This window comes from Ornithorhynchus anatinus, chromosome 18, assembly GCF_004115215.2.
Source record: "Ornithorhynchus anatinus isolate Pmale09 chromosome 18, mOrnAna1.pri.v4, whole genome shotgun sequence".
Classification (NCBI taxonomy): domain Eukaryota; kingdom Metazoa; phylum Chordata; class Mammalia; order Monotremata; family Ornithorhynchidae; genus Ornithorhynchus; species Ornithorhynchus anatinus.
This window is the reverse complement of record NC_041745.1, coordinates 35,422,330-35,435,794: the sequence shown is the minus strand read 5'-3', so window position 1 is coordinate 35,435,794 and position 13,465 is coordinate 35,422,330. Positions and strand designations below refer to the sequence as shown.

The 13,465-nt window shown below is 39.2% G+C and overlaps 1 protein-coding gene across 2 annotated transcripts in view; it reads left to right on the top strand.

Annotated features, from left to right (window-relative positions):
• ANAPC4 (anaphase promoting complex subunit 4) overlaps positions 1 to 13,465 on the top strand; it is a 28,640-nt gene that overhangs the window by 6,323 nt on the left and 8,852 nt on the right. The window contains exons 4-19 of one of the 2 annotated variants that reach the window (XM_001513830.5): positions 1,302 to 1,376; positions 1,530 to 1,556; positions 1,649 to 1,693; positions 2,413 to 2,497; positions 3,624 to 3,734; positions 4,827 to 4,910; positions 5,602 to 5,688; positions 6,304 to 6,368; positions 6,632 to 6,674; positions 6,782 to 6,858; positions 8,060 to 8,160; positions 8,245 to 8,296; positions 11,114 to 11,169; positions 12,073 to 12,119; positions 12,724 to 12,780; positions 13,122 to 13,178. In XM_001513830.5, the coding sequence (XP_001513880.2) occupies positions 1,302 to 1,376; positions 1,530 to 1,556; positions 1,649 to 1,693; positions 2,413 to 2,497; positions 3,624 to 3,734; positions 4,827 to 4,910; positions 5,602 to 5,688; positions 6,304 to 6,368; positions 6,632 to 6,674; positions 6,782 to 6,858; positions 8,060 to 8,160; positions 8,245 to 8,296; positions 11,114 to 11,169; positions 12,073 to 12,119; positions 12,724 to 12,780; positions 13,122 to 13,178 (1,069 nt within the window). The remainder of the gene's footprint in view (positions 1 to 1,301; positions 1,377 to 1,529; positions 1,557 to 1,648; positions 1,694 to 2,412; positions 2,498 to 3,623; positions 3,735 to 4,826; positions 4,911 to 5,601; positions 5,689 to 6,303; positions 6,369 to 6,631; positions 6,675 to 6,781; positions 6,859 to 8,059; positions 8,161 to 8,244; positions 8,297 to 11,113; positions 11,170 to 12,072; positions 12,120 to 12,723; positions 12,781 to 13,121; positions 13,179 to 13,465) is intronic. The other variant, XM_029046447.2, reaches the window with a different exon arrangement.

The following is a 13,465-nucleotide window of genomic DNA, read 5'->3' as shown; positions in this document are numbered from 1 at the left end:
GGTGACTGGCAACCACTTTTCCTGGCCTTGACAATTCCGGAGGGCTTTTGGGAGTAGAAGGACAACTCTGGCTTTCTGTACCTCCCCTGGGGATCTTCCCCTTGCCTCTTTGCCCAAGAAGGGAGTCGAGTTGGCCTTCGCTCCCACAGGCAGGATATTGGACCAGCCTGTCCTACATGAAGAGATGAGAGTAAGGGATTCAAAGTTCTAATTCTAAATCTTTTCTCTATTCCTTGTGAGTGGAGTCCTCAATCTAACCCTTTTTCTCAATTGAGTAACTGAATGAGTCGATCTGTACATGAGTCGGATTCCTGTGTTAATAGTATATTAAAGGCTAGTAGTAATAGTATTATTATGAATTATTAGTAGTATTTATTGTTACATTTTACCGAATACTTGGAAAGTACAAAGGAGAGAATGAAACATTCCTTTCCCACAATTAATTTACAGTTTAATTATTCAAGTATATTTCTCTGTCACCGTTTTTCTCAATCACTCTGCCCTCCCTTCTATTTAAAAAGGCGCACATGTAATTAATCCTCTTTCATTGAAGTGATCACTGCGCATCAATATTGAGATGATGAGCTAAAATAAATGGGTGTTCAGAGCTCTGGAAGTAGAATAATAATAATAATTGTAGTGTTTGTTAAGCACTTACTATGTGCCAGGCACTGAATTGAGCACTGAGGAAGATATAAGGAAATCAGATTGGGCAGAGTTCATGTCCCACATAGGGCTCACAGTCTTAATCCCCATTTTACAGATAAGGGAACTGAGGCACAAGAAAAGTTATATGACTTGCCCAAGGTCATGCAGCAGACAAGTGGCAGAGCCGGGATTATACAGTGTGTTTCCGACTCCCATGCCCATGGTCTATCCACTAGGCCATGTTGCTTCTTATTTCATATTGTTTCAATATTATTGCAGAACATTAGATTCCATTTCAGAGTCTACTTGTGAATATTTTGATCTTGATGACTAACAAATGCCAAGTAAATGATCCCAAGATTTTTGACTATTTGGAAATAAATCAGTCAGTGGTATTTACTGAGTGCTTATTGTGTGCAGAGCATTGTACTAAGCACTTGGGAGAGCATAATACAACAGAACTGGTATACATGTTCCCTGCCCACAACAAGCTTACTACCTAGAGAAGTGATGAAGTTCAGCAATGTAGACCCTTGTCTCTTTTCTTTCAAAAATAACTTCTCCGTTTCTTTTTATTCTCTTTAAAACACTGAATGCAGTTTGTTTGAAAAGATTAAATACTTATTGTTTTATATAACATTTTGATTCCATAGTGTTCTAACATCCTTTTATAATGCTGAAGATGAGTCAAACCTCCTCCTTCCTAAACTCCCTGCGTTGCCAAAAAAGTAAGTGTCAGCTTTCGATGTCCTTTTTCAAGTGTGGCCATTTTCACTTTCTTTCTCAATTAACTGTTAATCGTGTCCATGAAAATGTTCATATGTTACATTTGATAATTGCACCTGAAAGCATTCCTCTTCCCAATTTATGTTTTGATGTAGCTATAGCACCACTGCAAAAATCTTTAGGTAAGAAACAACTCCTTTCTCTGACACTCTTTCAAATTCAAGAATTACTATTTATTCCACAGCTTAATAACCTAATTATTTTTATAATTTAGTGAAGAAAAATCAGATGAAATCATGAAGCTCTTGGGTGATGTCAGGTAAATCGTTTTTGACCTTTCTTTGGTAGCCACCCTCTAATAGCAAATAACTTGATGATTGTGCCAGTTTTGAAGAGTGGTAGGAAAAGATTCTATCTTGTGGTGATCCCGTTTCTTTGCTGACATTAGCAGACCTTAAGCATTTTACTGTCGTGAATGTCCATTACTTTTTTTCAAGTGTCTTTCATGACTCAACCTCTAATAGTATCATCCTTTTCATTTTAATTTAAATGCCAGAAAATAAAAGGGGGAAAATAAATCCTAGGGTATTTTGATTTTATTTTTTAAAAAAAATCTCCAAGCTCAGGAAAAGTTTTCCACACTCACCAACTTTTCATCTATATCTTTAAGAGTTGTCATAGGAAGGATGCATACAGTTGATGCTATTAAATTGCTGCTAAAATTTGTGTTTTTATATTTTTAATTCTCACTTCCAGCCTTGATTGCGTTTAGGCTTGATCAAACTTTTTCCTAGGGTATGGGTCTTGGTGAATTTACATAATTACGTTAATATAATTCTGTTAAAAAGGCAGACAATTAAAAATTGGTTGGATTTTGAGTGTTGGATGGTGAATTCCCCACTGCAGGTGGGCCTTAGTTTGTAAATTATAAATAAGTAGTACTTCTTGCCGGGTAAAGAAAATTAAGATCTTAATTATGTAGAACTCCATTGTTCCTAATGTTAATGGTCCTCGATTTGTTCCCTTATTTTTAATTAGGCTTAATGCTCTTGTCCTTGGGGGAGATGCTGGATTTATAGAGATTTATGCTTATGGAATGTATAAAATTGCTATGGTGACTGGGGTAAGTTTTCCTTTTAAATCTTCTCTAGCTTCTCTCTTGAGGTACTTCAACCATATGATTAATGAGAAAGAAAAACTTCTGTTTGCATCTAACTATAGTTGTACTATTAACGATGTTTCAAATGCGAACAGGCTAGTGTTCTGGAAAGAATGATTAATAAGCCGTAGTTTGTGACCTATGAGTTAATTTTTTTTTTTGGAAGCGATGCATTCCACATCCTAGGTCCATCAAATTGAAACGATAGTACCAAAAAAAGAGTGCTTTGATTTATTTCAATAGCTTTTAGTGTGGAGCCTTTTTTTTAGAGTTAGCTATCATATTGAAAGACAAAAATTGCAGTTGCCTTTGGGGTGCAACCGAATCAGGAGCACATATAAAAATCGAATTTGTCTACGGAGTCTAAAATCCAATGAGTGAAGAGTAGCTCTGATCTCCTCCAGCTCCACTTCTTTTGCAAGCTTCTCCGGTCTTCTCCAGCAGGCAGCCAGTAGTATTCATTGAACACATACTGGTTGCAGAGCACTGTGCAAAGCACTTGGGAAAGAACAAAAGAATAAGTACACATGAGGCCTGCCTTCAAGGAGATTACATAATGTACCCAATTTCCGTGCCAATCAATGGAGGAGAACAATTAGCTATATGTGGGCTCAGCAGTAAGAGACTCTGACATCTGCAGAAGTAATTGGTCCACTGAGTGACTCCGGGTTTCTTTTCCCTTCAGAAGGGATTGGCTGGGTTGGAACTGGAGGAAGAGTGAGAGGGGAAAAAGCAGAATCCTTTCATTGGTTCTGGATTTGGAAACATTACCCACTTTTATCCTGGCAAGAGGCAGGAGTCTGAGCAGCCAGCGTTTGTTATCCTGAAGAATTGTCCTTTAAACCATAAGCTTGTTGTGGGCAGGGAGTGTGGGTACCAAAACTGTTACACTGTAGTCTCCCAATTACCATACTTGGCACACAAGAAGTGTTCAATAAATACCATTGATCATGCTGCAAAGGGGAAGTTTGATTTATTTTGCCTCGTATATAGCATTCAAAGGTATGATCTCTTGAGCCCAAACAGAATAGTCTACTAATGTGAAATAAATGAGTAAATTTAATAATTTGGGGATTGAACTGTTTTTCAGGTTGCTGGATCTTGTCTTGGATTATGTTTATCAAGTGATCTGAAATCCCTATCAGTTATTACAGAGGTACAGGTTTCTGGAGACTGTTCTCCAGAAATTACATATTTTCAGGTAAGCAGCATTCTGAATAAAAAATTGTAAATAGAAAGTTGGTCACTACACTGTGTAAAACTGGTTATAATATCCTTAGTTGGAATAGAACGTGGTTAGAGTGTCTCAGTCATTACCGGCTTGTCAAATTCTCCATTAGATTGCATTTTACAGATGAGGCACCGAGAAGTGAGGTGGCTCGTCCAAGATCACACAGCAGACAAGTGGTGGACAAGTTATTAGAACCCCGGTCCTCTGACTCTGAAGCCTGTACTTTTTCCACTAAGCCACACTTCTCCCTTCTGTGTCACCTCTGTACTTGTATCTGAGCCCTTTAAGCGCTTGTTATTTACTTCTCCCTCAGCCCCACAGCATTTACTTACATATCTTTAAATTAATTTAATATCTGTTCCCCCTCCTAGGCTGTACTCTCTGGAACGTATCTACCCACTCTGTTCTACCCTCCCATGTGCGGTGCTCTACACACAATAAATGCTAAATAAGTGCCATGGATTGATTGGGAGGTGCTTCAGTATCTTTCCAGTCAGGGTTGCCACTTGACTTGTTCCTCCAAAATAAACATTGACCACCAGGGAATGCTAATTTTTCCCCCATTATTAGCTCCCATGGAAGGATTTAGCAAATAAAAAACAGAGGAGGGTCCTTAACAGAACTGGGAGCTTCTGAGCAATGGGCAGTATCCTCTTACGGATATTGCATTACACCCATTAGAATGGCTTCCACAGAGGCAGATCATCTTGGTTCTTGAAAACTGTTAAAACTCAATTTTACCTAGTTCTTGAAGCAGGGTAGGGGAAGGCCAGAGGCTACCCCGTTTCTCTTCAGGATCTCCAGAAGACACTTAGGGGACAGTAAATAGAAGATCATATTGTGAATGTATTTAAATTTAAATTAAGCAAACCTCGCTATGGCCCTAAAAGAGGACCTCAGAGTCCAATCACCAAGTGATGTCTTTTGGGTGGTAAGGGACTGTGCTGTCTACCTGTAAATACTTCTTTCTGCCCTTGGAAACATTATTTTTTGGTAGTATTTTCATTAAAGTAAAAGGTCAGCTGATCTGGTTAATGGCAAATTCTATGTCTTGTTTCACAGCTTGATACTAGCCTATTGTCATCTTACTTACCTGAAGTGACTCGGATGGCCAGAAAGTTTACTCACATTTCAACTCTCATACAGGTATTTATTTAGGGTTTACTGTATTAGCCTCTCACCTTACAGATGAGATTTCCTAAATATATGTTTTCACTTCTGAAAATTGATGCTCTAAGATCCAGAGAGTTAGCATTCATGCGTACGCGCACACACTCTCTCTCTCCACCCCCCCGCACCCCTTACCATACTTTACCACAGTGCTTTAGCACACTTCAGAAGATTTGATTGAAATTTACCAGACACTTCTTTTGAGAAATGTTGAGGTGTTTTTTTTTTATCTGCCCCAACTGTTCTGTTAGGATTTCAAAGGGACTGCTCAAAGTTATTAAATACTACAGAGCAGCCATTTTACTTGTGGCTGAACAAGGGAGGCTTTTAGTAGTTGGACCTTTCTGATTTATACCTCTTCTAAAAGCTCAATTTGACAATTGATGATTTGAACAAACAAGCATCTTGGCAAAATATAGACTTAAAGACCATCTAGTATTGTTTCTTTGCAATTTGAAGCAATTTGATTTGCAGGGCAAAGATAAAACCCTTCAACTTAATAAAGACACCGGTGCTATTCTGACTAAATCCATGTAGTTATTCATGAATGAATTAGGATTCCTTTTGGAAATTAAATTAACAGTGGAACAGATAAAATGAATAGTTGTAATTTGGCTTGGTGGAAACTATTTTGTTATATTAATTTCTTGCCCCTTTTTCTTGATAGTATATTAAGTTGTCACTGACGTGCATGTGTGAAGCATGGGAAGAAATTCTGATGCAAATGGACTCCCGCCTAACCAAATTTGTCCAGGTATTGTTTCTGCAGCTTCCAACAAAGAAAATTGACGATGATGTGTCTCATCATTGTTTTTTTGCGTGTTTCTCTTACGTACTTAAGAAATCCCATACTGGAATTTATAAAAAATAATCAAAGATAAAAATTGTCAAAGAAAGTGACATCTCCATTTAGGGTTAAAATAGGAGAGTGAGCCCCCCCCAGTTTCAAAGACTAATTTGAGTGGCTTTATTATATAGCAAAATGATCGATGTAGTGCAATTATTAAACTGTGGAACCACTCTCCCCACCCCCCAACTCAGGCAACTGAGGACAAAACTATTCACTGGTAGCAGCTTAACGTTATTTGACTGTGGGATATTTACATAGAGAGTGATTTCCAAAGAGGCAGAATAAAAAAGTTGGGCAGATGAATTGGAAAAATTTTAGACAGGGTAATTGTTCATATAGCTAAGCAGTTCTGTTTTAGTCATTTAGGTGGCAGAAATCAGCTGACCTACAGAATGGAACGGACCTACAGGGGTGGTGGAATGAATTTATTCCTGCACTCCGGAGTAAAATGTCTTTAGTTCTAAACTGTTGTTCCTCGATAAAATAATTCATTGTGTCTCGATGATATTTAACTACTAGGAAAAGAACACCACCACCTCCGTGCAAGATGAGTTCATGCAGCTGCTGTTGTGGGGGAAAGCGAGGTAATAAGGCAGCTGGCCAACTTGGACATTTGAAAGTGCTTTTAGAGAGCAGCTTAACCAGGTGTCAGCTTGCAGCTGAAAATGACACCCCATTATCCCTCTTTCCTTTGGCAATTTGGGTCGTCTTACGTGGATTTCACTGTATTTATTTCCTTTGAGATTCCTTTAAGACCCTTGCTTGATCTTGCTTGGATTTTCATAATTTTAAATTTCAGTAATTATATGAGGGGACCATATTAAAAACTTTTTTTTTAATATTTTAGCCTCGAACTGCAGGCTCTATTAATGAACCAGTTGACAGTGAAGGTATTGTGAAAATATACTTGTATGTGTGTGCCTTGGGATGGATGTATTTTATAAAGCCTATTGTGCACATTATATTCCATTCTAATTTTTTTCTTCTTTCCATCTAGGGTTTAAAAAAACTTGGTCAATCCATAGAGTCTTCATACTCCAGTATACAAAAATTAGTCATCAGTCACTTGCAGAGGTATGGTGCTGGTTTGGGACTCTTTGACATTGACACTATTGAACTCCAGAGAAAAGCTTTCATAAATTGTCAGGAATCGTATGAGGTTGTCAGAAAAATAGATTGTGTTGAAGGGGTATTGTTTTCAGGACAGATAGAACTGAAAGAGGCTCTTGCTTTTATTTTCTGCCCATAAGTTTTTATCTAGCAGTGTCACTACATATTGTAAGTCATCAACCTTTCCCTGCACCCCTCGCCTTTGAGATTTTCTCTCCCGTCACCACCGTCACACTGAGAAGCAGCGTGGCTCAGTGGAAAGAGCCCGGGCTTGGGAGTCAGAGGGCGTGGGTTCTAATCCTGGCTCTGCCGCTTGTTAGCTGTGTGACTTTGGGCAAGTAACTTAACTTCTCTGGCCCTCAGTTACCTCATCTGTAAAATGGGGATTAAAACTGTGAGCCCCACATGGGACAACCTGATCACCTTGTATTCCCCCCAGCGCTTAGAACAGTGCTTTGCACAAAGTCAGCGCTTAACAAATACCATCATCATCATCACCCCAGCCCATCCCATCTCTCCTCCCTGCCAATCACTCCTCCTGGCTTCTGGCTCAGCTCCATTGACAGTATTAGCTTTGGGCTATTTTCCCAATCTCAGTGTTCCCATTCTGGGGTTCTTGGTCTTCCTTCATTGTTAAATCAAAAGCTGCTATTTCAAGAGATGCAGAGTAGGTGAACCCAGAGTAGGTGAGTCTTGCTTGGGTACAGTGTTGTATTTAACCAGCTCTGGTCAGGTTGCAGAAAGTATTTTTAGGATCGATCACTGGCCTGTCCAGGAGACCAGTGAGTGGAAATATGGACTGGGGTTGAATGTTGATGTTCCAGCCTTAAATTATGGTGAGGTCTTGGGTTCAGAGATGGCTTTTACTTCACTACAGTTCTAGGCTCAAATACTAAAAGATAGATCTATAGGAGCAGCACGAATTGGGGACAGTAATGGTATATTAATTTCATCCTTCAGCAATCTCTGTAGAGAAAATGGGGATTATTTATGAGACAGTGACTGATGTTGCAAGAAGTCCTGGCAAGTAGATTTGAGAATGTACAGTCAGTCTGAAATTTAATCCTGGCTACCTGGAATTTGGAGGGCAAACTGGTAATCAGGGTAAGGAGAGTGAGTGATGGGATAATTAGAGAAATTATGCTTCTCAACCTTGTCTTCCTAGTGGATCTGAGGCCTTATTGTACCATTTAAGTGAATTAAAAGGAATGGCTTTGTGGAAACAGAAATATGAACCTCTTGGATTAGATGCCACTGGAATTGAAGGTAATCAGTTTGCTCCCCAATATAGAATATTAAAATGGCTCCTGTTGCTGTTGCTAATAAATAAATGTTTCTTTTCTTCCTCAGATGCCATTACTGCTGTGGGTTCATTTATCCTGAAAGCAAATGAACTTCTCCAGTAAGTATTAAGCTGAATAGGGATCCTAAAAATCTTTGGGTGTTTTTCTAAAATAAACCGAACGTGAAATTGAAACCATTTTCCTTCGCACAATGTGATTCAGACATTAAAAACCCAATTCTAGTCATCTGCTTGATAGCCCAAAAAAACCCAAAAAACGAAACCCAAGGTGAGGGGTGATTGTCCTAAAACATAAAGCATTTGATTTGTTCAGCATGATTCCAACCCTGGGTTTGCTAAGTGTGGTTCACTAAGTCACAGGAGGGGAATTTAGTAGGTGTGAAATGGGTTGAATGAAATGCATTTCATCCCTTCCTTACCTCAGCGCCCTCTTGGGAGGTAGGTATATTACAGCATGTCATTCCATTTTACAGATGGAGAAACTGAGACAGCAAGAGATTAAGTGCTTGCCTGAAGCCACTCAGCAGTCCTGTACTCTGTCCTCTGAGCCCTGTTTTCTAATTGAAGAAGGAAGTTAGAGAAAAACTCACCAGATAGAATGGTGACACTTTAAACATTGATTTTTGTCTACCGAGTCATTGTCCTGGTCCACCACTGCTGAGCTGTGGTGATCCCAGAGAGATGATGAGATTTCTTTGAGGAGTGAGATGAGCTTGTGACCGTGTCGAAGATTGCTTCTTTTTCAATTCATTTAGCATCACTCCACTGGTAACTTTGCTCTGCTTCATGGAACAAGCCAAAAAGAACAGGGCACAGCAGGTATTTGGAGAATAGGAAGTCTGAGCCAGTGAATGTCCATTTAATCATCAGTTTCCTGTGGTGATTTCTTTAGAGAATGGAAAGTTGGTGTCTTGGAGAATCGGTTACTTGTATGGGCATCTTCAAGAATTTTACTGAGCAATTTTCCAAAGTCTGAAATAACTGAATAAATTATCCTACAGTAATAATAATAGTGACGGCATCTGTTAGGCGCTTATTATGTGTGGAGCACTATTCTAAGCCCTGGCGTAGATACAGGGTAATCAGGATGTCCCACGTGGACTTAATCCCCATTTTACAGCTGAGGTAACTGAGGCACAGAGAAGTCAAGTGACTTGCCCAGAGTCACACAACTGATCAATGGTGGAGCCGGGATTAATAATAATAATAATAATAGCAACAATAGTAATGTTGGTATTTGTTAAGCGCTTACTATGTGCCAAGCACTGTTCTAAACACTGGGATAGATACAGGGTAATCAGGTTGTCCCACGTGAGGCTCACAGTCTTAATCCCCATTTTACAGATGAAGTAACTTAGGCACCGAGAGGTTAAGTGACTTGCCCAAAGTCACACAGCTGACAGGTGTCAGAACGGGGATTAGAACCCATGATCTCTGACTCCCAAGCCCATGCCCTTTCCACTAAGCCACACTACTTCTCTGGAGTTTTAGTTCAGTGTAGAAATTCACAGAGACCTTTAGAGGTCCTTGGGCCCAGTGCTTCAGTGACTTCTTCCAAATGGTGTAGGCAAAGCTATCGAGGGATCCAAAATGGGAATCCTGCTACCATGGTGTAGCGCGAGCTGACGGTCCGTCTCTAGCGAGGGAATGGGAAAACAGTCAGAGGTGGGATGAGGAGTCACCTTCTAGAGTGGGGAAGACCCAAAAGAAGGAAATCTAATCCCTCCTGGGCAGTGTACACCAAAAGCAACCCATCCACAGAGAGCCTTCCTGTCTTACCCCCAACAGTTTCCACTGGGTTGTTCAGTGCCTTATTATAATTCATCAGATGAGAATTTCATTTTCAATCAAAGAATAAATACCTTTAACCTGATATGCCCTGGGTTTTATTAGCCATTTCAATGCAATGGTACTTTCAGAAAGTAACTCTTAATCTTTAAATAGCCTGACTAGAGTAAGTGAAATGAAGTGAATTCACATTGTTATCGTTAATAAAAAAGTTTTTAAGCTTCATAGGCATCAAAAAAGAGTGCTGAAAAAGCGGCGAGCCCAGAACCGAGGCTTAGAAATTAGTCCTTTTTGGACCCGGTTCTGTTATCTCAGGTTCGTGAACAAGTCACTCAGTCTCTTGTTCCCGTGTCCTGCTAAATTCAGTAAGGTTAATAACACTGACCTACCTCCCAGCGGGTTGATGAGATTTAATGTTTTCAAAACGTTTGGAGAATTGGGGGTTAGAGGTGCAATGGAAGCCTCGTGTATTATTTACTTTGAATAATATTTCAGATACATTTTGTGGACTGCTTAAATGATTATCCTTCATCTACATCGCAAAATAATTGCACTCAAAATTAAGATTGTTTGCATGTATTTCAGGGTTATATTTGAGTACAAGCCAATGACATTTGGTTTTGTGGACCAGTTGTGAGGATCGGTGATTGTTCTTGCAAATTGCATTCTGTAATTCCAAAATGATTGGTATAGAACAAATTCTTAATAACTAGTCACCCATTGAGTCTGGTGTTTTTTCATTTTACTGAGCAGTGAGTATTTCCATGATTATGAGACTAATACTGAATATTTTTGCTGATTACTTAACTCTATTAGCAAAAATAGTAAGGAATCTTCCAACTTTCAGCATGCTTTTGAAGATGTCACAGTGTTGTCAGCTCAGTGTGAAACCTGACTTATGTGCTTTTATGTTACAAATGGATCAGTAATTTCCTTTAGAATGTGTCTTTGGGCCTTTGCATAGGGGAAATGTATGATTTTCTAAACCTGTGATTTATCCAAGTAGGATGCAACTAACATTGAGAGTTGCCCATGTTTATAGTTAAAATCAAATTTTTTACTTTCATTATAGTGCAAAATGTTAAAAAATGTTAAGCAAGGGTTTCGTTTATTTGTTTTTGTGTTTAGAGTCATTGACAGCAGTATGAAAAACTTCAAAGCTTTTTTCCGGTGGCTGTATGTGGGTAAGCCTATCTGGGTTTTTACCATTCTTTGTCTAATTCTGGTATTTCTCTAAGAGTGGGAATAAAATTTTGGAATGCTAAGATTATTCTGCTAAAATATTTGAGTTTGCTTTCCCTTCATCACTGTAATAGATTCTCCCTCATGGGATTTATTTTTAGTGAAGAAGTAGAGAAGAGAAATATTTAACATTAAGAGATCTGCATATGTTATCGGAGAGGGTTTGGGCTACTAGCTATATTCTGGAGCATTATTGTTTGTTACCTCATTTGAAGTTTGATAATGTCTCTTTGCAAATGATTGTAAAGAGGAGGTAAATCTTCCAGTGATTAGAGAAGGCAGAAAGCTTGTATTCTTGATTCACTTTGGCCACGGGGCATGACATTAGGCAAATCACTTTATTGCAGGTGCATTTCTCCTACAAGAGACAGGCAGATACCATTCTAGTAAATGCACCTGATGTGAATTATCAGACTATTCCAGACCTCAAAGCCCAATCCACTTGAAAGATCCCTCTTTATCTCCCCCTTTTAGACTGTTAGCCCATAGTTGGGCAGGGATTGTCTCTATCTGTTCCCGAATTGTACATTCCAAGTGCTTAGTACAGTGCTGTGCACACAGTAAGCGCTCAATAAATAAGAAAGAATGATTGAATCCAGATAATCGAGGGCAAAGAGTATCTTGGGGTCTGAGTCGTCAAGAGATTTTGTGTGAATAGACAAAGCCACATTGAGTAAGTCAAAATTCTAGGCTTGTTTTCTAGTTAGGTAAAGTATCTAACCTCTGGCTTCCTGGCAGCTAACGACGCTTTGAGTTTTAGATAACGTGAGCGAAATGTTTCTCTGCTAGGTGAATAGGCTGAAGATTTCCTCTTTAAAACTGGTTTTTCCTTCCAATTTTGCCAGCTATGTTGAGGATGTCAGAAGACCATGTCCTTCCGGAACTGAACAAGGTAGTCGTAACTCTTCCTAGCGAAGGGAATAAAGAAGCTGGACCTGACTGTGAGATGCCCAGTAATGACTGTCGGAATTTTGCTGCCTGGTTAGAGCATCCTGCAAACAGCAGAGGGCCCCAGCTGTCCCAGGAAAACAAAAACAACGCGAGCAAGTATCCTCTGTACAGGGCAGCAGAGAGAGACGCTTCAGGCCTCCTCTGCCAGGAGATAGATTCTCCTCCCGTTTCCCACCTTCATCCTAAAGGCTCCCCAAAGGCCCCTCCGGCTTCCCCTGCACTACGTTAGGACCGAATGGGTGAACTGTGAAGTGGGTGGATTTTTAACTTTGAATTACGAGGCCGGGCTAGGTCATCTCCCGAGGTTTCTTCAGGCCTAAGATTGCATGATCGCTGCAGTCCTTCTAATCTTTGTCGTCGGATTGCTTTCTCCGAAGGGAGAGAAAATCACATATTTTTCTAAATTGTTCAGTAGATGGCAAGATTGTCCCGTTTGTCGATATTCAATGTTGCTCTTATTTGAGTTTATATATATCGCCTAGGTGACGCGTTTGATTTTAACGTAGCTCTTTGTCTTTGTCTGTGTTTGCCTCTGTTTTTGGTAGATGACCCAAAAAGATATCACATTTGTTGCTGATTTTCTTACTGAGCATTTCAATGAGGTAAGAGGGAGCTGTGAGTCTTAATAATATTGTCTATGGAGATTTGAAGCTGCAAAACAATTTATAAGAAGAATGTAAAAAGGTTCAGTTAGCCTAATTAAAAGTCATATTAATGGTCATTTAAAAATTGTTAAACACATGAATTTGAGGATCTATTTTACCTATATTTTATTTTTTTAAAAGCTCATCTTATATTTTGAGACTTGGGTCCTATAAGGTGCAGTAAACTGGTAATTAAACTTACTTTGGAAAACTGCATTCAGTATTGAAAATCAAATTTGGTTTATTTCCAAAAGGAAAAATCACCAGGTTTTACATTAAAATCTGTTTGTGTCCCTTAGGCTCCAGAGCTTTACAATCGAAAAGGAAAATACTTCAATGTAGAACGGGTTGGTCAGGTTTGTAACTTTTCTTAATGAATAAACACCAATGAAATTTAATACCATCCGTATTTAGTCCTTTACCTTGCAAGTACAGAACTTCTAGATCAAGTATATTTATGAATTGAACTGAGAATTGCCCTGCTTTATCAGAGGAACTCAATAAAAGCTGATAATTATTGAATGTTGGCAGCAGGCTGGGTTAGGCAGTGCCCCTGCCCTTCATAAATGTTGATTAGCACAGGTAAAACTATATTATCACTAGCGATGGGGCCCAGGATGAAATTTTGATTTCTTCTGTTGGT